Below are 26570 nucleotides of genomic sequence, written 5' to 3'. Positions count from 1 at the left end.
TGAGGGACCTCTCATACCCCCAGGCAAGCCTCCCAAGTCCATAATGAATAAACTCAGACTCCCCCAAAAGAGACAGCCTGTGAAAGCGCAGGCAACTCCGCATCTGTAGGACATGGTGGTGGGGAAATGGGGATAGCAGCCTTTTGTTCGCCCTCTCTCAGAGGGGCCACAGGAGCTTCCAGAGTTCTTCCCAGGGCCCTGACTCCATCATAACACTGCACGAAGAACCACTCCTTCCAGAGTTCTTTTACTAACATGTAAGCGCCCCTTTCTGCGAGCATTTCTGTAGCTGCTTTTGTGTCCTTCTGGGCACGCTGAAGCACAAGCAGGTGCAAGGCAAGGACCCTGTCACAAAAGGGGCTCTTGTCACTAGATGCTGGGGGACACAGCTACAGGGAAAAGAGGACTTGCTGACTCCTGTGAGCTGTTCGAGGACAGGAAGCCCTGTAGGGGTGTTGAGGAGAGATGCTCACTGTGGCCTGGACCCTGGGCGAGGGTCCATGGGGGTGTGGTGTGGGGGCGTGATGTAGGTGTAGGAGTATCCAAGCAAAGAGGAGAAGGGGAGTCATTTTGGCAAAAAGGACCAAAGATATACCAGCCATGTGGAGTGGAGGGTTGGCATAGAGAAGGGAGAGAGCAGCAGGTGAGGAGGTAAGACAGGGCCCAGTTGCTGAAAGCCCCAAGTGCAAGCTAAGAAGATGAGCCTTGATCCCAGAAGCCAAACAAGGGGAGCCACTGAAGGTGTTTGAGCAGTGGCAATGATATATGAAAATCTCGCACCAAAGCGCTCATTAGTCACTCAGCCTTGGGCCAGTTATTTAACTTCACCAAACATGAATTTTCTCCTGTGTGCAATAGGGATGACGAGAGAGAGAGAGCACCTACTTCATAGGGCTGAGGTAAGACTCACCAAGATAGTCTAGCCAAGTACTTAGCAGAGGCCTGACACACAGTCCATGTGCAGTGGGTTGGTTCCTAGTACTGTGCTCACTGAATCTAAAGGGTTTCAGTAACTTGGGGCTTGAGAGGTCATTAAGGGAAATAAAGGGGCTTCTCTTTATACCTCGGTGCCTCTGTGAGACATGGAATATTTAGCCAGATGTGATGCTGATCCGCCCGCTGCCGCAGGACCCATGCCAGGGCACAGGGCACTTGCTGTGTGTGTCTCTTTTGACTATGGGTCTAGGGAGCCAGGAGATGCACCTGAGTGAGATGGGGACTCCAGCACCTTCTTTTAACTGGTTAAGCCCCACTAGACCATCTACATTTCGAGAGTGGGGACTGCATACTCTCCACAAAGCATGGTGCCTCTGGCAGGCACTCTGTAAATATGAATGGAAACACAAATGAACAAGTGGATGGAGTGTACGCCAAGGTGCAGAAGTGTGAGGGTTCCCTTGAGCAGCTTCCTAGGTGAGCTGGAAGGGCATTGCTCAAAAGTGGAGTGCAAGGACCACTCTCCCGAGAGTCACGAGTCCAGGCAGCTGGCAAGGCTTATAAACCTGAGCAAGTTCTTCGTCTGTGAAATGGAGGGGAAAATGCCAACAAGCCTGCCTCACAGAGTTGCTGAGGGCCTCACAGATGGAAGTGATCTTCATGGAGGCGCTCCACAGGGGCTGGTGTGGGATGGCTGGCTCTGTGGAGGCCACGGGGTTCTGTGTGCAGGAGGGGTGGCTGTCTCCACAGTGTGCCCAGCCCTGGCCCCAGCCAGGCCCTTCCTGGGAAGCTGGGGGTATTCACCTTCTGCTGTTCCTAGAATTTGGTTTGGGGGGTGACTTTATTTCGGGGATGTGGACAAAAAGACAAATCTAGGGCTAGGAAAGCGGGGGGGGGGGGGTCAGGGCTGTCTAGAGGACAGTGTGGTGAGTGCAGGCTCTGGAGATAGGGGAGAGAGGGCCTTGGCTTATTCTCCAGGGGGGACCAGGGCTGTCGGAGTCTCCAGGAGAGGGTGGCTCTTTGCAAGGAGAATGGACAAAAACCGTGGTGTCACCCTCAACTCTTCTCTTTCCCAGAAGCCATTACCTCCTTAGAGAGGCCTTCTCTGGCTAAAAGTTCAACAACTATAGCCTCCTGCTGGACATTTTATATTCCCCTTCTCTGCCTTTTGTTCTCCTTGATACTTTTGACTAACTTATGTACTTACCTCTTTTATTGTCCTTTGCCCTAATAAAATGTAAGCTCCACTTGTAAAGATGACAACAGTAAACACTGGGGACTACTAGAGTCGGGAGGGAGGGAGGGGGCAAGGTTTGAAAAACTAACTGTTGGGTCCTATGCTCACTACCTGGGTGGCAGGATCATCTGTACCCCAAACCTCAGCATCACGCAGTATACCCATGTTACAAACCTGTACATGTACCCTCTGAATCTGAATCTAAAATAAAAGTTGAAATTATTTTTTTAAGTTGAAATGTATTTTTTAAGTTCCATGAAGGCAGGGATTTTTGTCTATTTTGTTCTCTCCTCTATCCTTAGCACTCAGATCAACACTTAGCACATAGTAGGTGATCAATAAGTATTTGTTGACTGACTGAATTACTGAATGGATGGATGGATGGATAGATGGATGGATGGGTGGATGGATGGATGGATGGATGGATGGATGGATGGATGGGTGGATGGATGGATGGATGGATGGATGGATGGGTGGATGGATGGCCTCATCTGAAATCACCCCAAACCCTGACCTCTTCCTCCTCAAACCTGACTCTGGGAGCCCTATGAGAGAAAACATCTCCATATCTTGGAGCTCCTCCTCAAACCTGCGGGAGGAGGCTTCACCATGACAGCGCCCTCCTTCATCAAATGGAGGAAGCAACCTGGCAAGGCACTGTTTAATGCCACACATGGGTGTGCTTACTGTCTTTGAGGTTTTCCTATTCTCTCAGAAATTCCCAGGAATCCCTGGCCATGATGATTCTAGGGGCAGGAGAGGCAGCAGGGCATGTGCTCTGTGCTGGGTTTATTTTTAAAGGATGACCACATTTAAGGAGAAAACAGAAAGTGGACCTGAGGCCTAGCATCAAACACTTGCCATCAGATGGGGTGCCAGGTGTTTGCCTCCTTGGTTGGCTGTGATTGACAAAGAATTACTACACTGAGGGGCAGAAGCAGAAAAGAATCATGGACCTGCTGGGAGACGGGACACCTGAAGGCTAGAGCATGTGTCTTGTCCAGGAGACTGTCATGACCACATGCCTGGATGGGCAGGAAGTCAAGGGGGTCAGTGACTGAGAAGGGTGAGCTGGAGGAGAACAGAAAGAGGCCATAAAGGGGCTGGTGGTTGGAGGCTGAAGCCAAGGGGCACATGGAGAGCAAGTCAGGCCAAAGGCAGAATTGCAAGGACCAGGGTCAGAATGTGGTTGATATTGAGAGGGAATGTTGGAAGGGGCAAATTGTACTGAAGAGGCAATATTGTTTCCATTGCCTTTTATACCCAGTTACTCGCAGCAAGGAGGCCAGTCCCTTAGTCTTAAAAACAGAGCACTGTGTCTCCAAGAGCCTCCTTCTGACCCCAGAGAGCCCCAACAGATGCTGCACAGGACATGAGGCCGGTGGTCTGCAAGCCCCTCATTTGCCCTCTTGTCTGCTTCTTTGCAGGAAAGCGTGGACTTGGGAGAGATCATGTTCTCCCTTTGCTACCTGCCCACAGCAGGCAGGCTCACCCTCACGGTGATTAAGTGTCGGAACCTCAAGGCGATGGACATCACAGGCTATTCAGGTACTTCTCTTAACCCGAGTGGCCTGCCAGCAGCCCAGACATTAGGATTTGGAAGGGTGCTCAGGGAGAAGGGGAAAGAATTGTCAGCATTCTTAGAAGCACCAGCTCTGGACGCAAACTGCTTGGATTCGAACTCCAGTTCTGCCACTTCTTTGCTGTGTAAATGCTTTGGTTTTCTAGTCTGAAAAGTGCGAATAATAATATCTTATATGGGCTGCTTTCAGGAGAAATGAGTTAATTCATGTAAATGTTCAGAATGGTGCCTTGCACATATAAGCACTCGGTAGATATCATCTATTGCTGTCATTCTTTCTCTTAGAAGAGGGAGATCATAAGAAGTAAATATACAGGATTAAAAAATTAAGGATAAGTTTTCTTATTTATATGAGGCCCCAGGACTTCCGGAAGGGTTATGTCAAGTTTGAGTGTGTAAATGTTTGCCGGTCTGTGAAGGCTTATGGCAGCAATTCTGTGCACTGAGCCAAGGAAACAAATCCACTGAAAAGCAAAATGCATTTGTATTTGAGGCTTTGCTGCAGGCCTCCTGGCCTCAGCCTCAGCACCAAGAAAGCTGCTAGGTACAGCAGGAACATAGAAATATAGTCCTATTCTAGTGACAGAGGAAATGCTTGTTTGGGGGCGGCTGCACAGCAACCTGCAGGATGGACGTAATTTCAGAGGTTTGAGTCTTCCCCTACAATTCTACAAGTTGTGGAAGGAGGTATTTGAGTTTGGAAACAACAGAGGAGTAACTTGAGTCTTGGGAGCCTCCTTCCCTCATCAGCTCAGACTGCTCTGAGGAGTGAAATGGGGTGAAGCCTCTCAGTCTGGGCTGCACTCAGAATTGCAAATGTGGAAAAAAGCTCAGTTTGTTTCCCTAGATCCCCTGCCCTCCTGCTCAGGAGACTCTCAATGATTCAGATTACCAACGTAAAACCACTCAGGAGGTGCTTCTGAACTTAGCTGGGAATATATTAAAGAGTTTTCCTCATATTTGCTTTGTATTCTTTATTTATTTGCTGAAAAACCCCTAAGTTGTGGAAGAAGGTATTTGAGTTTGGAAATAATAGAGGAGTAGCTTGAGTCTTGGGTATAATCAGTTGCTGGAAAGAGGTGATGGCTGAGCCAAAAACACCTGGGCTCAGATGTAACCTGGTGCAGCTGGAAGAAGAGGAGGTATCAGGCCTTGAAAACCGAAGTTTCAGGACAAGGTGGTCAGGAAACCCTAGAGTAACATGTGTTTGTTGCAGCTCTGAGTCCCTCAGAACTTCCCACACACATCAGGACGTGGGGAAGAGATTAACGGACCTCTTCTGGCCTGGGAAAAGCTTAGGCAGCAGCAAGTCAGCTTCCCCTAAAGTACAGCCAATGTAGATTTCATTTTAATACCAAAATAAGTGCATAACAGGGAAGAAAATTCACTGAAGACTCTCAAGGCTGCTGAGGGAAATAGGATTTTGCTGCCTAAGTCCCCACACTCTCTTTTCTCTGGCATAATTGAATTGATGTGCTGGAGAGAAAGCCTATGGTGAAGCTGCTGAGGTCATCACAAAAGCTGCTCTGAATCAGAGAGTTTGGGGTGTGAGATTTTTTTCATGCTAATTTCTAACCTCCCTTTCACAATTGCCCCTCTTTTCGACCTGGGTTTGGAGCCTGTTATTAAACCTTGACTTGATTCTGAAGATCCAGGGGTCCTCTTTTCATTACAGGTTTCTGTCTATTTTGTTCATTGATGTAAGCAAGTATCTGGAACAGTGGATAAAACACAGTAAGCATTCAATAAATAGATATTGAAAGAATGGATGGTTGAATTTACAGCATTAGGAACCTGGTCCAAGGGTGAAGTAGTGGGGGTGTACTGGCTAGGAGCCTCTCGAACTAGATCTCCTGTTCTTGAGGATGAGTTTGAGGTTGCCCTCAGCCCAGACTTATTTGATGTTGAACTAAGCTGGGGAGTGAATGGAGCTTATTAATTGCCTATTCTTGAATTGTGTGGCATTGACGTCTAAAACCCAGGATCTTCCTGTTCTCCATGATCTAAACTAGCCCTGAATCAATTCTCAAAGCCTATCTGCTAGAACCATGACACTAAAAATAGCACAAAATAATAATAAGGACCAGTATGCTACAAAGGGGTGGTGAGTGCATTCTAAATGCTGAATTTTGATGGCTCCCATGACAATGAGGCTGAAATACATTGCTGGTCTTTGTGTCCCCTCCCTCAGCTGCATAGAGCATCATAGGCTGTTAGAGAGGAAAGGACCTCCAAGATCATCTGGGGCCACCATTTCACTAGAAACCATGGATTTTGCCCCAGAAAAGCCTAGGGAATGGTCATCTGTCTGCTTGGCTTCATGGATGCTGGTGAAAGTGTGGGTTCCTGCAAGGGAAATATGTACGCTGAATTTTACAAATTTCCTATCAGCCAGGCACAGTGGCTCATGCTTGTAATCCCAGCTACTCAGGAGGCTTAGGTGGAAGAATCACTTGAGCCCAGGAGTTGAAGACCAGTCTAGGCAAAACAGCAAGACCCTGTCTCTTAAAAAAATGGATATGCCTTGTAGGGGTGAACAGAGTTGGGGAAGTTTGCTAAGGCATTTGCTCAGTGGCCCATGGGACAAGTGGCTCTGCCTCTATTTTTCCAAGCCTCACGATATGGAAATCTGCTCTGATGTGGGAATGTATGGAAATAGGTAGAGCAGGGAATGAGGCAGCACCTGAGCAACCTCAAGTCTGCAGCCACTTTGCAAGGCAAGATACATCCTTATGGAACTTGCAAGCTGCTGTGTTAAAGACAGGTCTTGGGGCTAGCTCTGCCCATCTGTCTACCTGAACCTGAATAATGTCCTGGGGCATATCCACAGAGAATGGAATCTGTGGAAAGCAGAGCCTCATGCCAGTTCTCAAAACTCTCACTTCCTTTATACTGAAAATCCCTGAGAGAGGATCCTTTCAAATGTATAGTTAAAGAAGCAGGTTGATTAAACACCTCATGGTCTCCCCATCAACCCAACCTCATATCCCCACAGTTAAGGCATAGCTACTGCTGCCACATGGATTAGTTGGCAGCTCATTTAGGTGTCTACAGAAATGCCTTTCAGGCTTGGGGTTTCTGATCAGGTGTCACAGTTCTTCCTCGTTTCCACCATGGATGTGTGCCTCATCTGCCATCTGAATGATGCCAGGGAGTACAGGGCCCTAGTGGGTGCTCAGTGTCCAGGAGATAGAACCACATGCCTATGAATCACAGAGCTGGGAAGCATCTGCTTGGCTGGCACCTCCTGACAGATTCACAGGAGCCCTGGCTTCTGGGCAACAAGGTGTCTCAGCACATCAGTGTCTCGAAAGCTATTATTACCTGTGAGCCGCCCTCCCATTTCTTGAGCTGTGCAGCATAAATAACAACTTTGATGGTGACCGAGACACCTGCGCTATGAGATACAATAGGTATCACTTCGCTTGGGTGAGTAGAAAATTTCAGGGTAGAAAGATGGCCATGAAATACCCATTCAGAAAACTAAAGAAAACAAAAAGATGGGAGGCACATGGAAGTTCAATAAAAGCATCTCTTTGCAGGATGGAGAGAATCCAAGATCCCACTGAGAAAGGAAATGTCAACCAGCTGCCCTGAGTCTCCCCGGGCCACAGCTCCCTCCTCCTCCACTGCCCAGAAGTGGGCAGGAAACGGCTTCCAGGGAAGCAGAGAGCAGGGCCACTTCCCGCCTTCTAGATGCCAAATGGAAATGAGATTATTGAGACAATGGGACCCAAAATTATGTTCTCAGGTGGGGAGGACATGAACAGCATCGTGATTGTTGCTGTTCATTTCACTCTGACACATTGTGTCTCCTTGGCCATTGTTGAGTCCTATTTTTACCCCGCCCCTAAACCTTTATCCTTTGGTTTATAATTCTGAAAAAACAAAAAAGCCACTCAAGGAAAAGCACTCCTCATAGGTGAAAGAAATAGTGTCATTGTTCAGCCTCATCACCCTTTTGAGTCAGCCAGTGATTGACAAGCTGAGATTTAGGGCTGTGAACTGCATACCCATCGGCAGGTGCCATGTCTGATTTGGGGCCAGCTTCCCCATTAGTAAAAGTCCTTTAGGTGCTCTCCCAAGAATACTGAGGTAGCTAAAGGCTCTGCATTTATTAAGCACAGAGCGTCCTCAGAGACAGGTGTGCTACATAAATACAAGGTGGTTTAATTATTTTAACAACCCACTGATACCATCTGATGAGCAGCAGTAGGTCTAGGGCTTCAGTCCCTTTGCTGCAAATGATGTTTGCAGACATCTGTTAACACACTCCATTCCCTTTCCTCTGTCCCCATTGGCACAGATCCCTATGTCAAAGTGTCCCTGCTTTGTGATGGGCGGAGGCTGAAGAAGAAGAAAACAACCATAAAGAAAAACACTCTCAATCCTGTCTACAATGAGGCCATCATCTTTGACATTCCCCCGGAAAACATGGATCAAGTCAGCCTGCTCATCTCAGTCATGGACTATGATCGGTAGGTGGGCGTCCCAGAAGGATGTGATTCCACCCCTCACTCCCACTCCAGCACCAGCACAGGGCTCCTTGACCTTAGAGACCTTGTGATTCAGGGCTCAAGCTTCGGGGTTCAGGCCTCAACTCTATCTGTACCCAAGAAGGGTACAGGAGTTTGAGGAAGAGCATGGATTCTCCCTTAGCAAAGGTTCAAAGTTCTTTTCCCAACTGGCCTATTTCCATCAAGGGCAGCTCTATCCATCAGTTTCCCTGAATTCACCCCTTGCTATTCCCATTCTTCCATCTGGCACCAAGTCCTGTTATCTGGCCTTTGAAATGCCCCTCTATCCTCTCTATTTCTGCTGTTGCTACTACTGTCACCCTGGGATGGCTGGACCCACCCTTCTCAAGAACCATCAGTGGCTCCTGTGATCCAGGCTTTTCCCTTGGACTCTCACGGCCTTCCCTAATCTGGAACCAGCATATCCATCCAGTCGGATCTCCCCTCTCTCAGATATTTTTCTTCCCTTCCACACCCCCTGCTTTTCCATCTAGGCTGGCTCAAAAACATTTCTCAACTACCCCAGCCCCTACAACTCCTTCTCTCCAGTTGTCACTTTAGCTAAAGGAGAAAGAAACCATGCAATAAAGCCTCAATACAGGACTTTTAGCCCAAGTTCTCAGGCATAGTATTGACGAACATATTTAAGGGATAATTGATGTTCTTACCGAGTGAATAAATCACATTCCAGCCACAGGGGTTTTAGAGAAATGGTGCTCAGAGACTGTCGAATTATTTGCAAATACTGATGTCTCAGTGAGGTTGTAATGTGTTGGCGGGGTCAAATAAGTGAAGAGACTTAGACTCTCTCACCTCCCAAACTCAGGCTATCTGCCCACCATTTCTTGAGATTCCAAACAAGTTTATAACCTTTGCTTATCTGCCTGTGTCCAGTGTCCACTGAAGGGGACTAGGCAAAGGCTTCACTGCCACTGACACCCAGAAGCCCTGCCAAGCATCTGTTTCCAGAGCTCAGAGTTCTAAGTTAGACCCATCGGGCAGAGTCCTACCATGCCCGCCCACCCGCACAGGACCTCCTTTTCTGAGGGCATGTCTGGTAGCCAATGCTGGGACTTTTGTTTCTCCCTCAGAGTGGGCCACAATGAGATCATAGGAGTCTGTCGTGTAGGGATCAATGCCGAAGGCCTGGGTAGGGACCACTGGAACGAGATGCTGGCATACCCCCGGAAGCCCATCGCACACTGGCACTCCTTGGTGGAGGTAAAGAAATCCTTCAAAGAGGTGGGTGAGGTCGCCTGGCCCTTGGCATGTTTGCTGCATGGCAGTGTGGGCTGGAGAATGGCAGTCGGCTTCAGCCTTTTGTGGAAAGGTGGGCATGGGGGCCACATGCTTCTTACAGGGTGTGTAATAGGCTGAAAGGAAACAGAGGAAAAAGGTGGAGGCCACTGACACAAAGCCTCTGGTGTTGGGCATTTTGAAAGCAACACTGAGTTCTTAATGGAAAGCAAGAACTTTGAAGAAGACGTCCCAGCAGACCACTGTGCCAGGCCTGAAATGCTTTCACAAAGCCCTTGGCCAAGTTGGTCCTTTAGGAGAAAGCCCCAAGCGGGTGAGATCACAGCTTGGCAAGACATTCTACCCCTGTCAGAACAGTAAGTTCCCTGAGGCTCAAGCGAGACAGTCACTTGGCAGTTTTCACTGCTTGGATGGAGATGCCAAAGAGCAGATTCCTCCTCTTATGAATGTTGGTTCTCGCCCTTGTTGGGGAAGGGAGCATGACCTCAAGGTGTCAGGCTTTCTGGCTAAAGCTGTGGAGCTGGGTTGCGTTGGGTTCTAACAGAGACATAATGGAGAGAGCACTGGGCTGGGAGTCCCGAGACTTGGGCTCTAATCTTGGTCCCTCCTGACTTACTGTATAATCTTGACCCTGTCACTTCTCCCTCAATTGCAAAGAAAATATCCCTTTGAGTGATATCTGCAAACTTCTCCACCCTCCACTGAATCCCACTGACTTAGGATCCTGTATTCTATCACCCTGGTGGTCCCCAGGCCTGCTTTTTCTCAAATAGACTGGAAGTGTGGGTGACCAAACAAGGCTTAAACCTCATTCACAATATCTCGTGCCTTGGTCTGTATCCTAGACAGCTGGGTGAATATTCTGTCATCTTAACAGGCTTCAAACCTAACAAGTCTAGAGAGCTGTATAAATTGGAAATTCTACTAATACAAAATAAAGCTTTATCCTTTTCACTGCATGGCCCCTCAGCTTAAAATCGGAGTCACCTTCAAAACAGAGTCATCCCCTCCCCACACTCTATGATGCAGAGAAGTCAGGTCGGCAAACCCAGAGAACCCACCGGCTCTCTGCCCTCTCATGGAGGACAAGCCCATTTCTAGCTGTTTCTGGCAGGGTGAATGTCTCAGGAGAGCCTGAGAGCCAAGGGGATTGGACCCGTGGAAACATGGGTGATAGGGACCTCGGTTGTTGAGGGGGCAGGCTAATTGATTCACCTCCCCAGACAGGTGGTGTGTGCTCTGTGTAGCTCCTGCCCTGTGACCTTTGAGGTGGCATCAAGGGGTATTAAGAAGCAGTGTCTGGCAGTTGAGACCTCATATTTCTATCTTGTAGGCGACTTGATTTTTCCATAGCTGTGGACCTTTAATGAGTGAGGCCAGTCCCTCGGCTCTCAGTTCCCCCAGGGGAGCCCCTGCCCCTCTTTTCCAGAAAGCCCTTTCTGCAGAGTGTGGGTGAGGAACCCACAATACAGGAGGCGTTGCTGGGCAGAATGCTAGACAACCTGCAGATAGCATCCAGCACCTCACTGGAGGCTGTGCTAGTTCAACCCAGGCAGAGGTCATGACAGCCCCATCCACCACACCACTCCTCCTCCCCCGCTTATCATCCTTTGGAGATATTTAAGAATAGAACAAGTATACTAAACTGTTTAGGGTGGCTTAGCGGGAGGGCATGGAATGAGAGCTAAGAGGTCTCTGCTCGGCTGTAGGGCCTTAGAAAACTCACTGCCCCACTCTGGTCTTGGGGTTCCTGGGTAAAATGAGGGGATAAGCCCTTCCCATCTTTGTTTTTCTAGGAAACTCTGACCCTAAACTATGACTGGGCCCATAAGCCGCCATCTTGTACTGTGACTGCCTTTCTAATCTTGAGTCCGCAATAACCCATCCCTGTTACCAGGCTGAGCCTGCCTGTGGAAAATGGAAAATGACAGAGCAGCGGCTACAGCTGGGGGTGGGGTGTTGAGTACCACGGAGGAGCTAGGACTTGCCTCCAGAATCACTCTCCTTCATGATGAATACAACCTAATTAAGCCAAATAATTGATTCCAAGTCCCTATTTCTTTGAGAACTCCGACTCACTGGTTCAGACTACAAAAGAAAGATAAAGTAGAATCAAGCCCTTGAAAATGAATATTTGATGAGACAGTAAAGGGAAAGTAACAGTATATGGAAAACAAAAAGAGAATAAAGTGATATGCTTTGGGTTTACTTTTTGCTTGACCTCGCAGGCCAAGCTCCCAGGAATGCCCCCTCCCCCATGCATGATCCCACCATTTTCTGCTCAGCTGATCATTCTCTGTATCAAGAAGCTGAAAATGACACTTGTCTCGGCAACCTGAAATTTCAATAGTTCACATTTATTTAAAATTGTTGCCGACACATTTAGCGCCCACATTTTAAACATCTTTATTAAAATGCATGCAAACCCCCACAGGGCTGACATTAAGTAAGCACCTTGTGTCCACCGGTGCAATGCATTGTGCTTGGAGGCAATCCTCCCGCTCATCCTCAGAGCTCACATCGTGCCTTCTTTTCATTCCTGTTCTGGATATTGAGCAAGAGCTTTGCTCCTGAAACTTGTATCTCCCATTTGTATAATCACAAAGAAATCTCCTCCAGCTCCCGGGAAGATAAATGGCATCATATCTGCAAAGCGCTCTGTGTTTATCTTGCACCTTTCTTAAGGGATTTTCAAGTGCTGTGATCATTTCTTTTTTATTAATGAGAACAGAGGGCATCATACTTGCTCACTTGTTTGGGGCTCAAAATAAGGCTGAGGGGAACAAATTAACTGAAAAGGTGTCTTTCCCTGCTGGGATTCTTTCATGAATAAAAATTCATTGAGCCATCACAAGTGGCCTTTCCCAGCTGCGGCACCTGCCCCCTTCCCTTTCAGCCCAGAGCCACGTGTCATCACAGGGCTGACCAGCACTCTTCACCAAGGCATTTTATTATGGAGGGCCAGGTTCAGATCATCTGCCAGAGATGTTAAATCTCCATTGGAACGTGACCCATTTCAGAGTAAAAAAAGACCTTACTAGAACACAGGCATTCTGAAACAATAATCTCCCTGTGTGCTGGGGACAGGTATGCTGCTATTTCAGAGCCACTGTAAGCCTCCTGGAATCATTTGCCTTCCCGTTGTCCACAAACCCCATCTCCTTCCTTTGTTTATCTTCGTAGGAAAACTCGGACTAGCAGGGGAGCCAGTGTTCCTTCTTCATTTGTTCTGGATAAACAGTTATGCTCCCTGCGACCACTCTTTGGGCTGCTACATAAAGGAAGAAAGACACTCTATGAAGCCCTTTTATGTTTTCTCCTCTGACCTGGCCTATCAGTCAGGTTGTGTAAGTGGCATGCTTACCCAGGGAAGAAGCCAGTGATTATAATGTACCTTTCACCAACAGTAAAGGTTGTAACAGAAAAGTAGAACTCCTAAAATGAAGGTCTGTTAAATGAGAGCATTAGTAATCATCTGTTGTCACCTTCTGGTTAAGAAACACTTGAGTCAGAAGCCACAGTGGGCTCAACAACCAGGCATTTATTTATCTAAAATATTTCACCAGGGAAACCCTCGGTTGTGATTTCATTCAAGTGGATGCTGCAAGCAGAGAGACTGCCACCTGGAGTTAGGAGTAAGTACCTGGTGTGGACCCAAAGACGTTAGGTTGCTTATTATCTTTTGTCTCCTTCCTCCCCTAGTGCGGCCAAATGCTGAGATACCAGCAGGATGGAGTGGAAACAACACTTAGTTGGGTGTTAGGAGACCTGGTTTCGGGTCCTGGCTTTGCTCCTAGCCAGCTGTGTCTTGACTTCTCTGACTTCGTTTTCTTATTTGCAAGAACAAGGTTAGACTGGATCAGCTTCCAAGGCTGCCTCCAGCGCTGACATGCTAAGATTGCTTAGGTCTAGGTCACATAATGGTGGTCATCGGTACCTGATTGTCTGGCCCTTGGTTAGTCACAAAGATCTTCAGTTGGCCTGCACAGGGAGTCCTAAGAAGCCCATGAAGAACCGAGCCCAGAGAATGGTAACAGAAGCTTTCCTTAGAACTGAAAGCATTAAAGTAGTTTAGTAGGTCTGGGTCCTTCCTCAACTTCGTGGGTTTCCCATCTACTCCATAGGTGATGCTGGATAGAAAGTGATCTATTCCTCAGGTGGCTCAGCCCTTCTAGAAAAGACTGTATTGAGGGAGAATCACATCCTCCCCTGACCCCAAACCTCCATGTGTGCACAGATGCATAGTTGCAGCTTCCGCTCAGCCCCGTTACTCCACAGTGGAGACCCTCAACACTCATGAGAAGCAGAAGGGGGGCTGCACTTCCAGGTCAAGAAGGCCATCTTGACTACCTACCAACCTCTTATCTCTGGAGCTCTGTCCCTGCAGACACCCAGGAGAGTACTGGGTCTCTGCAATCCACTCCAAGGATGGGTGAGCAGTGGACACTGACTCACTTTGAAGTTATTAATATACAGCCCTCAGGCAGGTCCAGAATATTCATGGGGTCAGATCCTTGCTCAGTAAACATTGCTGCGGTTATGACTGCTGCAACAATGACTGGTTAAAGAAGGATCGAATGGCTCAAGTCCAGCCAGCCTCAGCCCTCTCCTTCACTCCATTACGCCTCATTACATCACCCCTTTCACAGAAGGGTTAGAGTCTGGCTGATAGAAGGCAGTCTTTGAGCTAGGAGAGCTGGGGAGGAAAAAGGGGTTACAGAAGCCCAGAAGGGTCTGCTCATGCCTCTACCTCTCCACAAGTCAGGTACAAATGCCCATAGGAAGAATAAAGACCAGAGACAGCTCAAAGCTAAAGCAGTATCAGATTTTTAGCTGTACTATCAGTTCCCAGACAAATTGCTAATAATGCATGACCATGGGTTCTTGGCAGTAAGGACATATTCTGCACACTGCCTCTTTCGCTGCTAACATAATATGATTTTCAGTGTGAAAAATGGCTGAAGCGCACAGAAATGGTCCAGTCAGAGCACCTCATTCACACACACACACACACACACACACACACACACACACACACACGGTTAAGAAAGCTTTAATTATCTCTGCAGTAGGTCTTTTTGAAAATCAGGTATTCCAAACCAGAAGCTCTAAGCTGTTTCCCTTATGTTTTTGCATGGCTGACAGCAAAATTCAAGAAAGCTTATGAGAAGCTGGGAAAGGTGAATTCAGTGCATTGGGCCAGTTCAGTTTTGCAAGTTGAAATGTAAATTTCTTTAGCAATTAATAACCAGACTTTTCTCCTCTTTACAGTGGCAGGGCCGAGCTGCTAGCTTTGACAGTGAGAGCTCGTGCCCATCTCCGAAGCCACCTCCGACACCATGAGTTGTGCGGCCAAATAACACAAATGGGACTCAGCAATGTTCTCTTTGCACTTGTTCAACCGTCTAAACAGTGTTGTGCAGTCGCAGTGGCGGCAGCAGTGGCAGCCGTCCGTCACTCCAGAGTCTTACCTGCTCCTGTGTAGGTCAAGGCTGAGACACTTGTCATGTGGTCAGATCTGTCTTAGTCTTTTCTGTCTCCCAAGGTGATGTTTTTGTGGTTTTCACTTTTATGGGTCTACTGTTAAGAAAAGAAAAAAAAAAAAAAAAAAAAAGAGTAGGAAAAGACAAAGGGTGGAAAGCCCAGAAGTTGGTTCTAGAAAATACAATGTACAGTTTTTTGGAAAGAGGTGGATTGAGTTTCTGAAATGCTGTGTCTCCAGCAAGCTCCACAACCCTGGAAAACGAGGAAGCTCAGTGGGACTGCAGTTGCATTTTCAGTGCCCTGCAGGAATGAGGTGAATCCATGGAAGAGCCTTTGTGAGGCGAATTACTAGTCTTTGAAGCTCTTTGCTGGCGGGACAGAAACCGCGTTGGGACCATCAGTCCCATGTTGAAATCACAAGACCTCTGAGGTGCTTGTGAGCCTTCAGCTGAAGTGCAGGATTCCTTGCTCCCCTTTCTCACTGGTTTTCCCCATGAATTGAAAACATCTTGATTCTTCATGGGAACTTAGTCACTTTCTTTAGGAATGATTCCGCCGAAACTAAACACGCCATATGTTTTCTGATGCGCCACAGTAAATGATCATATTTGTTTGAAAACAGGATCTTTGTTCTCAGAAATAACCTTCATTGTAAAGTAAGAGAGACACATGTGTTCTGGAATGATTTCTGCATTATACATAGCTTTATAATTCCATGAAGTATCAAGTCGCTGTTTAAAATGCCTAAACAGATTAAAGAAAATCCTAGATTAAATGTTCTTTTCCAGATGGGGAATTTTGAAATCCATGTAGCAGTTTGAGTCCATCTTTCCATGAAGAGTACCTTTTTGATTGAAACTGAGTCAGCGTAAGCCTATTTCAGCCCCTTTGGCTCTGGGACAATATTCATCTTAAACTTTAGTTCTATAAATTACTCAGTACTTCAGTGTTGTTTGTTTCCGTGGTTGTGAGGGTTTCTTGTTTCCTTTAGATCCCTACCTTAGGCCAAACTCAATTTAGGAAAAAAAAAATGGTTTGAACTATTCTGTGTTGTAATAGCACATTTCTGTTAATAGTGTTCTTCGCACCAACCCCTAAAACCAGGTTGATTTGCTCAATCTCAGTTTGTACAACCCCAGTAAGCGCGTGGAGGTGAGTTTCTACTTTGACTTGTGGCAGCACAATGCCAGTTTCCAGAGCTGTGTGTACTACTTGCAAGAGGCAAGTCTGCTGAAGAACCCCTTCTTTTAACAGTGGAAAATCAAGAACAGAAAATCTGTTCACACATCTGTGTCTTATTCTTTATATACGTTCCATGGTAGAGGAGCAGCGACCAATAAAGTATCCCTCATTTTAAACCAAGTTGTCAGATTTCTCTGCTGATAGAACTCTGCATAGTGTCTTCTAGCCCTAAAAATGACCAGGTTGGGCATGAGTTAACAGGATATTGTGGCAAAAGGAGTTTTCTGCTTAGAAAAGTAAATGTAGATAAACCTAAACTCCACCCTGTACTGAGCCTTAGGCTAGGGACTCATGTGTAAAGATGACTTTTCTCCCCAGATATCTTGTGGTTGACAGGCCTTCCTGGTCCGGCAGTCCTGCATTTGGGTGTTCTCTTGAGAGTGAGAAAAAAACCCAAGGTCATGACAAGATTCCTAGCAGGCGACAAACTTCATTGTGATTCTGACTCTAGACTGACCCCATCAAGATAGTCGTTTCTATCAGATGCTGTAGACCTTGCAATTACAAAGGGACAACTGAGTTTCCTGGGTCATAGGGAGTCCAGAAATTAGTGTGAGAAGGCCCTTCTGGAAGTGAACTCAAAATGCATGTCCAGCTGTCATCATTAAACCCTTAGGCAGGTGAGGATAACCCATTCTAACCTCTTGGAGAAGGGAGTGTGATCAATGTGAATTGCAATAGTATTGCTCATCTGAGACATTTCTCTTATATCGAAGCAGCTATCTCCCATGAGTGAACATCCCAATGGTTTCAGAAAATCATCTTCTGAATAAATTCTAGCCAGACCCCACACCACCCTGGCCAACGGCAACCGCTGCTGCTCTGGCAGTCTGGGTCAATTCCTACAGGCCTGGGAGCCCACCCCAGGGAGGCTTTTAGCTCCTGCAGCCTCACCCCCAGCACCCTCAAGGTAGACTAGTCTTCAACCTGAATCATGAATGCGACCTGAACATCTGCCAACTTCATTATCTAGCCCAGTATCTCTTCCCTCACAGAGGAGAAAAAAATGAAATACAAAGTTGGTCCATTTGTTGGCTTTCTCTGGCCGGAGAAACCTCTCGGGTTGTTGCTGTGAGCTTTGAAAAAGTTGTGATAACAAGGGCCATTTGCACATAGCTTTTTTAAAAAAACATGGAAAGTTCCCTTTTCCCTTTCCTTTATTTAGCAGTGTTTCTGGGCTGAAAGATGCCCTCCTCCCCCTCTGCACTTACCCAGGACGTTAATTAATTGCATCGTCATTTAAAATATTATGTTGTTAATTACTGCTTCTTGTCTTCCCACCCCTGTCACAGCCTGGAGTTTTTATTCAATTAAATCTCTGTCTCTTGCCCATTTCTCTTGTCATTTTGTGTTCCTGGGGTTTAGCAGTCAGCACATGCACAGCACATCGCAAAGCTTTTCTTTTCCATCTTTGCTTCACATAGATAACCACTTCCCTTCTAACAGAGGTAGAGCAGAAGGGCTTGTTTGTTCTTTGTTCTGCCCGAGGAATACCTGTGTACTCCATCAGGCTGGAATCCACCTGTGTTTTGTCAGGCTTGTGGCTCGGAGATCATTTGGCACACAGGGCTCCGCTGTTCCCTCAGCTGTTCAGCTCAACAAGCAGCCCCTGCAGATGCTGAAGCTCCCCTAGGGAAGTGGGCCACACACTCACATCTGGGAAGTACGATGCTGTCACCCACCAGCAGAGGAATTCTGCTAACTATTGTAAAACACAATTTGGCAAAGCCATGGGAAAATACTATTGCAACCTCAAAAAAAAAAAAAAAAAAAAAAAAAAAAAAAAAGAACATTCTAATGTAATAGAGTATCTCTCTGCTCGCCTGCAGCTTTTAATTCATTTAGAGAGCAGTCCGTAGATTGGGGAGTGGAAGGGACCATCCATTCCTGCACGTCTGCATCTAAATGAGGGGTGCTCCACCATGAGAGGCCCAGTGAGCTGAACTGCTGAGAGCAGCACTCCCCTGCCTGAAGACGCAGTCTCCCCTTGCCAGTGGCTTCCCATCAGGTCACCCAGCAGCCAGAAGGATGAGGCAATGTGCTGGTCACATCTAGAGCTGACAAACCAAAGGGGTCATTGTGTATGTTAGTATGGGCCGGGCTATGCTGCAATTACAACCTGCAGATTGCAGTAGCTGAAAACAGCAAAGGCCTATTTCTCATATGATAGGTGCCCATCACAGGTCAGTTAGGAGCTTTGCTCATCTATCACAGGTCAGCTAGGAGGTTTTCTCATCGTATTTATTCAGGGGGACTCAGGAGGACAGAGCAACTGAAATCTCAAACACTGCTAGTTGCCACCCATGAGGGAAAAAAGCACTTGGAAAGGTCTCCTACTGGCCTAAATGCTCTAGTAACACATCACTTTTCTTCACAGTCCATTGCCAGAACTGCTGATAGAGTCTCACAAAACATAAGAGGGCTTGAGTTCCCCAGGGAAAGAAGAACTGGAAATACTGAGTTAGCAGCACCTGGGAAGACCACATAGAATGTAAACAGGCCTGTGGAGGCTGACAGCTACTGAACGATGGATTCGGAAAAACTAACACAGGCATCCATGTGTTCTATTCATTGTCGAACGACTTGCCCACAGAAAGCTTTTAGTCTAGTACAATGACACTAAGTAATGATAGTTCAAGGTAGAAAACGGAAGTGCAGTTACGGAGGTGAAGTAAAAGGCTATAGAGGTCCAAGAAAGAACATCCCAGCTCAGCAGAATGAGTGGCAGCTTCAGGTGCAAAGTGGCTCTGATCTAGGCGTTGAGGCTGAGTGGGATTTGGAAGTGTGGAAGTTGAGGGGAGGAGGCATATTGCAAACTGAGGGCCCACACAAGTGTAGGTCCAGAGCTGGAATTCCTAGGGCTGCCACTACCCTGAATCTAGGGGAGACAGTGAACCCCCTGAGTTCAAGTGGTACCCTGCTTGCACTGGTCAGCCCAGGTAGAGTGCATGACTTCTGCCCATGGAGCCCTGCTGTCCCTGGCCCTGAGCCCCACCCCACCAGACTCTAGACCTGGCCCCTGTGTAGCTCTTGCCAACTGCCTCCACTAGGAACTGGACCTGCTGCCCCACCCTCCATTGGTGGCTTGGCAACTGCTCCTCTGACTTTAAGACTCAGTCTAGCAGCCTCATCCCATCCACTTAACCAGCCTTTCCTCCCTGGGCTATTATTTCTCAGCCAGAAGCCACTTGGGACTTCATGATCTGTGTCATGTCCTGCTCTCCTTCAGGGTGAGCCCTATCCAGAGGTCTGATTCCTTAGGAGAGGAAACAGGACCAGCCTCTCCCCAGCTTTCCCTCGGCTGTTCATAGCAGCAAGCCCATGTGGAGAGACTGGAGGTGAAGAGATGGGCAGGCAATTGTGGCCATCCACTCAAGAGAGAATGTAGGGCTGACCCAGACATAGGCAGGGCACCTGTACAACATGTGGTGGTCACAGACAGACGTGGCGGCTCACACCTGTAATCCCAGCACTTTGGGAGGCTGAGGTGGGAGGATTGCTTGAGCCCAGGAGTTTCAGACCAGCCTGGGCAACAGAGCGAGACTCCATCTCTATTTTTAAAAAATTTGATAGTCACAGAGGGAAAATGCAACACCGGTGACAGCTGAGCTCATCTGGAAGACAGAGAGAGGAAAGGGGTTTCCCAAGTGTTGTATGTTTTTATACCTTGGAAACTAAGTGTTCTATGCCTTCCACAGAAACCAGAAATTCAGCAGAGCAAGAAAAAGTGATGAGTCCAGTTTGGGCCAAACTGAGTTTGAGATGCTGGAGGGATGTCTAGCAGACAGCTGCAGTTCAAGACGCATCCTGGCAGCGAGGTCAGGTGTGAGATGTTAGTTTCTGGAAACCTTACACCTCAAAGCAATGTGAAGACAGGAGGCTGATGCTGCTAAGTACAAGTAGACGAGGGAGCCTGAAAAGAGGTTCTTTGGGAACCATCAGCATTTAGACATCAAGGGAAAAGAAACTGATGTGAATCATCATGGAGAGGTGCCCAAGCAAGGCTGATTGATGCAAATGCTGATGAACAAAAACAGATCAATCAAGGGCTTCCTAAAATGATTCCTCATAACAAGCGAATCCAAGTTGCTTCAATATAACTCAATTCACGAAAGTCCATTTTCACCTATGTTTGCAGGGCTCCAACTCTTTTCTTGTCTCCCATCACCTTGGCCCTTGATGTTTCAAAAAGAACTGTGTAAAACACACATAACATAAAATTTACCATTTTTAATTGTATGGTTCAGAGGCATTAAGTACATTCACATTGTTGTGCTAACATCAACACCATCCATCCATAAAAGTCTTTTCATCTTGAAAAACTAAAACTCTACCAATTAAATACTAACACCCCATTCCTTCCTTCTCCCAGCCCCTGGCCACCACCATCCTACTTTCTGTCTTTATGAATTTGACTACTCTAAGTACTTCATATGAGCAGAATACACAGGCTTTTTCTTTTGTGGCTGGCTTATTTCACTTAGCATCATGTCCTCAACAGACGTTATAGTATATGTCAGAATTTCCTTCTGTTCTAAGGCGGAATAATATTCCATTGTATGGATATGCCACATGTTGTTTATCCGTTCACTCACCAATGGCTACTTGGGTGGGTTCTGTGTTTTAGCTATTATGAATGATGCTACTATTGTATGCTATAGGTGTACAAACATCTCTTTGAGACGCTGCTTTCAATTCTTTTACATGTATACCCAGAAACAATTGCTGGTCTATACAGTAATTCTGTATGTAATTTTTTTGAGGAACCACCATACTGTTTTCCATAGCAGCTGCACTATTTTATTACATTCCCATCAGCACTGCACAAGAATTCCAGTTCTCCACATCTTCACCAACCCTTACTTTTATGATAGTAGCCATCCTAATGGGTGTGAAGTAGTATCTCATTGTGGTTTTGATTTGCATTTTCCTAATGGTTAGTGATGTCAAGCATCTTTTCACGTGCTTTGGCCATTTGTGTGTTTTCTTTGGAAAAATGTCTACTTAAGTCCTTTGCCCATTTTGAACTGGGTTGTTTTTCTTGTTATTGATGACTTGTAGGAGTTCTCTATACATTCTGGACATTAATCTTTTATCAGATATGTGATTTGAAAATATTATCTCCTATTCCATGGGCTGCATTTTAATACTGTTGACCATGTCCTTTGATGCACAAAAGTTTTTAATTCTGATGAAGTCCAATTCGTCTTTTTTCTTCTGTTAACTTGTGCCTTTGTATCCAGTAAATAATCACCAAATTCCATGTCATGAAGATTTCCTCTGTTTTCTTCTAAGAGTTTTGTAGGTTTAGCTCTTTACATTTAGGACTTTGATCCATTTTGATTTAATTTTTCCATATACTGTAAGGTAAGGGTCCAACTTTATTCTTTTGCTTGTGGATATACAGTTTTCCCATCATCATTTGTTGAAAAGACTGTCCTTTCCCCCACTGAATGGTCCTGATACTCTTGTCAAAAATCATTTGACCATATACGCAAGGGTTTATTACTAAGATCTCTGTTCTAATTATTTGGTCTATATGTTTGTCTTTATGCCAGTTCCATACTGTTTGGATTACTGTGGCTTCGAAGAAAGCTTTGAAAACAGGATGAGTGAGTCCTTCAACTTTGTTCTTTTTCAAAATTGTTTTGGCTATGTAGAGTTCCCTGAGATTCCATATGAATTTTAGGATGAATTTTTCAATTTCTTTAAAAAACGTCATTGGGATTTTAATAGAAATTGCCTTGAATATGTGGGTTACTTTGGGTAATATTGGCAGGAACCCAACTCTTGAAGACACCATAATCACTCCACAAGGTGCCATTTGCTGACATTGTGTCCATAAATCCACCTCTGCTCTGAGAACCCTACTGATATACACATGTTGTAATCCCTGGTAAAAAACCAAGTACATATGGAGGTTAAAACTAGCTAACCAGACCTTTTACACCAAACTCAACTCTTACCAATTCCCTGTGAAAGTCATCTCCCACAACTGCAAATGTCCTGGCCCAATTCCCAACCGAACAACAGAACTCAATCCTGAAGCCCAGCTTCTCTCTCCTACCCTACCTCAGCCCCAGAATGCTCAAGAACATCAACTGGGCTTACTCACATTATGGCAGGCTCACCTCTTTTTCTACATACACATGGGTATTTACTCATCTATTCACTCAGAACACATGTGTATTTACTCATCTATTCACTCAGAACACATGTGTTGAGCATCTAATGTATATCAGGTATCATGTTAGAGATGAGGACATGCAAATTTAATAATAATAATAACTAACATACACTAAGCAGTGACTATATGCCAGGCATTGTTCTAAGTGCTTTACATGCAAAATCTCATCTAATTCTCCCTCCAGCCCTAAGAGGGTAAAGAGCTTGCCCAAGATCATGAAACTGAACCCAGGTAATTAAATCCCAGAGTTCATATGCTTAAGCATGATGCTAAGCTGCCTTCTAATAAAACATAGCTCTTTAAGGAGCTCACAATTCAGAGGAGGAGACAAACGAAGAAATAGAAAATTACTCTGTAATACGGTAAGAGCAAAGCTTGAGAAATGCCAGAGATTTAAGACATCCTAGAGAAAGATTACCTAACCCAGACAACTATGCATATCCCTTCATGGTGTACCCCTAAACGTACCTTCTGAAACTCCAGCCTCATCCCTTCCAGGAGAGGGCCCTGTGATGGACTCTTTGAGAACCATCAGTCATGCATACTAATTTGATCCCCCACATCAGTTACTCCTCCAGGAGCAGCTAAAGAGTTGTGGGATCTGTGTATCAAACCCAACCCCAGCCAATAACCCCACAATGACAATGATGCAAATGACGGACAATGCAAGAAAGAATTTAGTCGGTATAACTCCACAGCTCTACTGAAAAGCAGTGTTGAGCTTCAAAAAGGCAGGAGAACTCATCACACTGTTGCAATATGCAGCTCCAGACAAAACATGAGCCATGAGACTTGACAAAAAGGGAAATTTGGTGATGAGCTGATGAGCTGCCACAGAAGAGGGCAGACAGAACACAGAGGGTTCAGAGGAACCCTGCAAACTCAGGCACTCCCACAGGCTAGCTCAGCTCTCCTGCCTCCTTGCATCTCTTTCCTTTCAGTACCAGAGTTGTGAATCACCTCCTGCAGCAATCTCAGCTGAGGACGACCAACTCACAGTGAATCAGTACTGGGGGAAGGAATGGAGGAGATGTGACTCTTTTCCCTGAGGTGGCTCTTTTTTCCACACAGTTTGGGGAAGTTTGGTGACACATCAGAGATTATGCAGAGAGACACAGAGCACCATTGTGGGCAGATGCCCCAGGCTCTCCTGAGCCATGTAGCATTTCTGCTTTTCTCTGTGGCTTCAGCTTGCGGTCTGTACCTAGGCTAGGTCTGTGGGAACATTTCAGGCTGGAGCAATAAGGAATGAAAACCTGCGGCTAGAAATTCTGTTTGTGGAAATGTTAGTTCCTGAGATGACAGAGGACTTGCTAATCACAGTTGAAAGGGCTATGGCCCTTTGTACCATGGTCTTTCATCTCTCTGGAAAAATTACCAACAATGACACACAGCAGTAAAACTGGATTGTGAAATAAAGAGCCAGACAAACTTCACATGTCGTCTTCCTTAAATTACTAAGAACTTTCATTGCTGAATGATCCAAATATACCTAACTTACTGTGCTGAGAGATTCCTCATGTGCCTCCTGGATGTTAATCTGTAGCTGCCCTCCCACTCCTGGCTCTCCCTCTCCCTGACAAGGAAGTAGGGGCGAGACAGGGGTGTGAAATTGTATTCTCCAGTTTATTTAATCCCCATGGCTACCTAGCATGTGAAGATAGATTTGTCTCTTTGACACCAATACATGTGGTAAGCTCAAGAGCCTAGAGCCAGAAGACCTGGGATAAATTCTGGCTCCTTGAGCCTCCCCAGTCTGCCCCGGATGGATCACTCACCCTCTCTGAGTCTCACTTCCCTGTAAAACAGGGGGATGACAACTTTCATGGCAGTGGTCAGGCTCGGCTTCTGACCCCGTTGTAAGAACATCCTGCAGCCTAGCTGCCTGGACAGTCTCCCTTTTCTCTGAAAGCCCCTGCTCAGCCTTTACAACCGGGTAACTTGTACTGCTCTTAAGCCTGGAGAGGGTGGCAGGGAGCAGAGAGGGGGGTGTAAGGAATAAATCAAGTGGTTGGGTAATTAATTTAGAATAACTTAAGCACTGAACGTGGAAGAGAAACAAAAGTGATGACATTTAATGAATGTGTCAGTTGATATCTCACTCACTCTAGCTGTCTTTTAAAATGTCAAATATCCCATTCCTTTTCCTTGCAGCTGGAAGGTACATGCTAAAAACAACAATTCTGTCCCAGTAGGTTAGCACAGGCACATAATTCAGAAGCAGGAAGTCCTAAAGGCTGCAGGAACAGGAGACAATGCCCATCACCCTAGAGAGCTGGACGCTGCAGCTGCTCCTCGTGCCCTGCACCGGGCCATTCTCCTAGCTCTTCAGCTACCTTCTTGCTATCAACCATAAAAAAACACACAAGACATCGATGCCAAGAGAAAGATAGTGTGCTTTACGGTCCTTTCCCCGGTTTGTGGTTCTTCAAACTGATTCTCAGGGCTTGAAAGTTTTCGAGAGAAAACCTTAGCTGAACTCCAGGAAGAGAGAAAGCCAGGAGACGGTTGCTCCAGAGAACTCCAGGCTCAGGCATTTCCATTCTGAGCTGATTGGCCCTTGGCTCAGTCTTCTATAAATACCAGATACTGCTTCAGAGACAAACCAGGGGAACAAACCAGCTGGATTTTCACTTTGGGGGAAAATGTGAAGCCAAGCGGTATCAAACAGTTTTCCTCTCAAACTCCAACCCTTACCCCCTAAAGAGAGCTTCTTCACTTTCAGCCACAGCTGAGCAGCCGCCTCTTCAACCTCACAGGGTGCTGAGCTACAAGGAGGAGGAGCCGCTAAAGAGCAAGCAGAAAACTGGCGAGTGGTCAGACAACCCGGAAGCGGAAGTGGCCTCGGCAGTACGAAAAGTTCCAGCAACTTCAGCTTATTGACCAGAGCGCAGCTTCTGACTTGAGGAGCAGAGAGGGCCATGGTCTTCTAGGCCATATGGGGAGAAGTGCAGAGTGAGCCAGTGTGGGACAACTATGAACAGCTCGGCTTTGGCCAAGCACAGACGTTCAGGGAAGACACAGTGAAAGGTCAGAGCAGAGGCTACCCTTCCACTGTCCAGTTTAGAGCCAGGTTGTGCAGGGAGTCCATGCCAGCCCCTCAGGTGAAGCTGGGCCTCCACTGCCTCAGTGCTCCCTTACTGAAGAAGCAGAGCCCAACCACAGGGACGCTCACCCCTGCTGACCTGCTCACCAATGCTCAAAGCCAATGGCTTATTAAAGGACGTGTTTCCAACCCATGTTCTCCTTGGCTGCCGAAGTGCCTCCTGCAACCAATCAGCCGCTCCCTCCTGGAGGTTCTCTCCTTATCTAACTCTGGGCTCCTGCATGAGATCCAGCTTTGCTGCCATCCCAACTCTTCTGGGCTCCTGCCTGAGATCCAGCTTTGCTGCCATCCCAACTCTTCTGCATACCTCCTCACAGTGAGAAGGCTCCCCCAGCCCTCCACCCTCTCCCTGCACACTCTTACCCACCTCACCTCCACCTCCACCTCCACTTCACCTGCCGTCTCCATGCCAGGCTGATCTGCGTCCCCAGCTACCATTGTTCTTCTGAGCACCAGGCCCAAATTGTCACCTGCCATTAGACAAGGCCCTGAGATATCCTGCCACAACCTAAACCCAACATATCCTTCAGAGCCGCTCCTCAGCCTCTGCAGACTTCAGCAACATTGTCCCATCAGTTTAACCCTTGACTCCCCTCACTCCCTCAATTCGCCAGCATGTCCTATTTACTTCTTTTATGTTGTTTCCTTCTTATCTCACTGCCCCACTCTCTCTGGGCCCTGACTACTTCCTACTACTGTCATCTCTCCTACTGGAATTTCAACTTTTCACCCTCCTCAGTGCCAACTGAGAGATTAAAAACTCTAATACCTTCTGGGGCTAAGCAGGTGTAAATGTATGAGGCTGTAAAACAAATGTAGAGTTGTAGGTTGTGGGAACTAGAAGGTGAAAGCTCTATCTAAAGACATTCAAATTCAAATTTAAAAAAAAGGCCGGGCACGGTGGCTCATGCCTATAATCCCAGTACTTTGGGAGGCCAAGGCTGGTGGATCACTTGAGGTCAGGAGTTCGAGATCAGCCTGACCAACATGGTGAAACCACGTCTCTGCTAAAATACAAAAAA

General features: G+C 46.6%; 1 protein-coding gene across 2 annotated transcripts in view; it reads left to right on the top strand.

The window, feature by feature from the left end:
- The window catches only part of SYT6 (synaptotagmin 6), a 62361-nt gene extending 45993 nt beyond the window's left edge, over nucleotides 1-16368 (top strand). Inside the window, exons 4-7 of one of the 2 annotated variants that reach the window (XM_017869593.1) lie at nucleotides 3601-3721; nucleotides 8062-8233; nucleotides 9364-9514; nucleotides 14801-16368. In XM_017869593.1, the coding sequence (XP_017725082.1) occupies nucleotides 3601-3721; nucleotides 8062-8233; nucleotides 9364-9514; nucleotides 14801-14872 (516 nt within the window). In that variant the 3' untranslated portion in view covers nucleotides 14873-16368. Of the gene's footprint in view, nucleotides 1-3600; nucleotides 3722-8061; nucleotides 8234-9363; nucleotides 9515-13095; nucleotides 13127-14800 lie in introns of those variants that run through there. The other variant, XM_017869592.1, reaches the window with a different exon arrangement.
- The last annotated feature ends 10202 nt before the right edge of the window (nucleotides 16369-26570 follow it).

Source organism: Rhinopithecus bieti, unplaced genomic scaffold (genome assembly GCF_001698545.2).
Source record: "Rhinopithecus bieti isolate Rb0 unplaced genomic scaffold, ASM169854v2 scaffold_3040, whole genome shotgun sequence".
In the NCBI taxonomy this organism is placed as follows: domain Eukaryota; kingdom Metazoa; phylum Chordata; class Mammalia; order Primates; family Cercopithecidae; genus Rhinopithecus; species Rhinopithecus bieti.
This window is presented reverse-complemented; position numbering and strand designations above follow the sequence as displayed.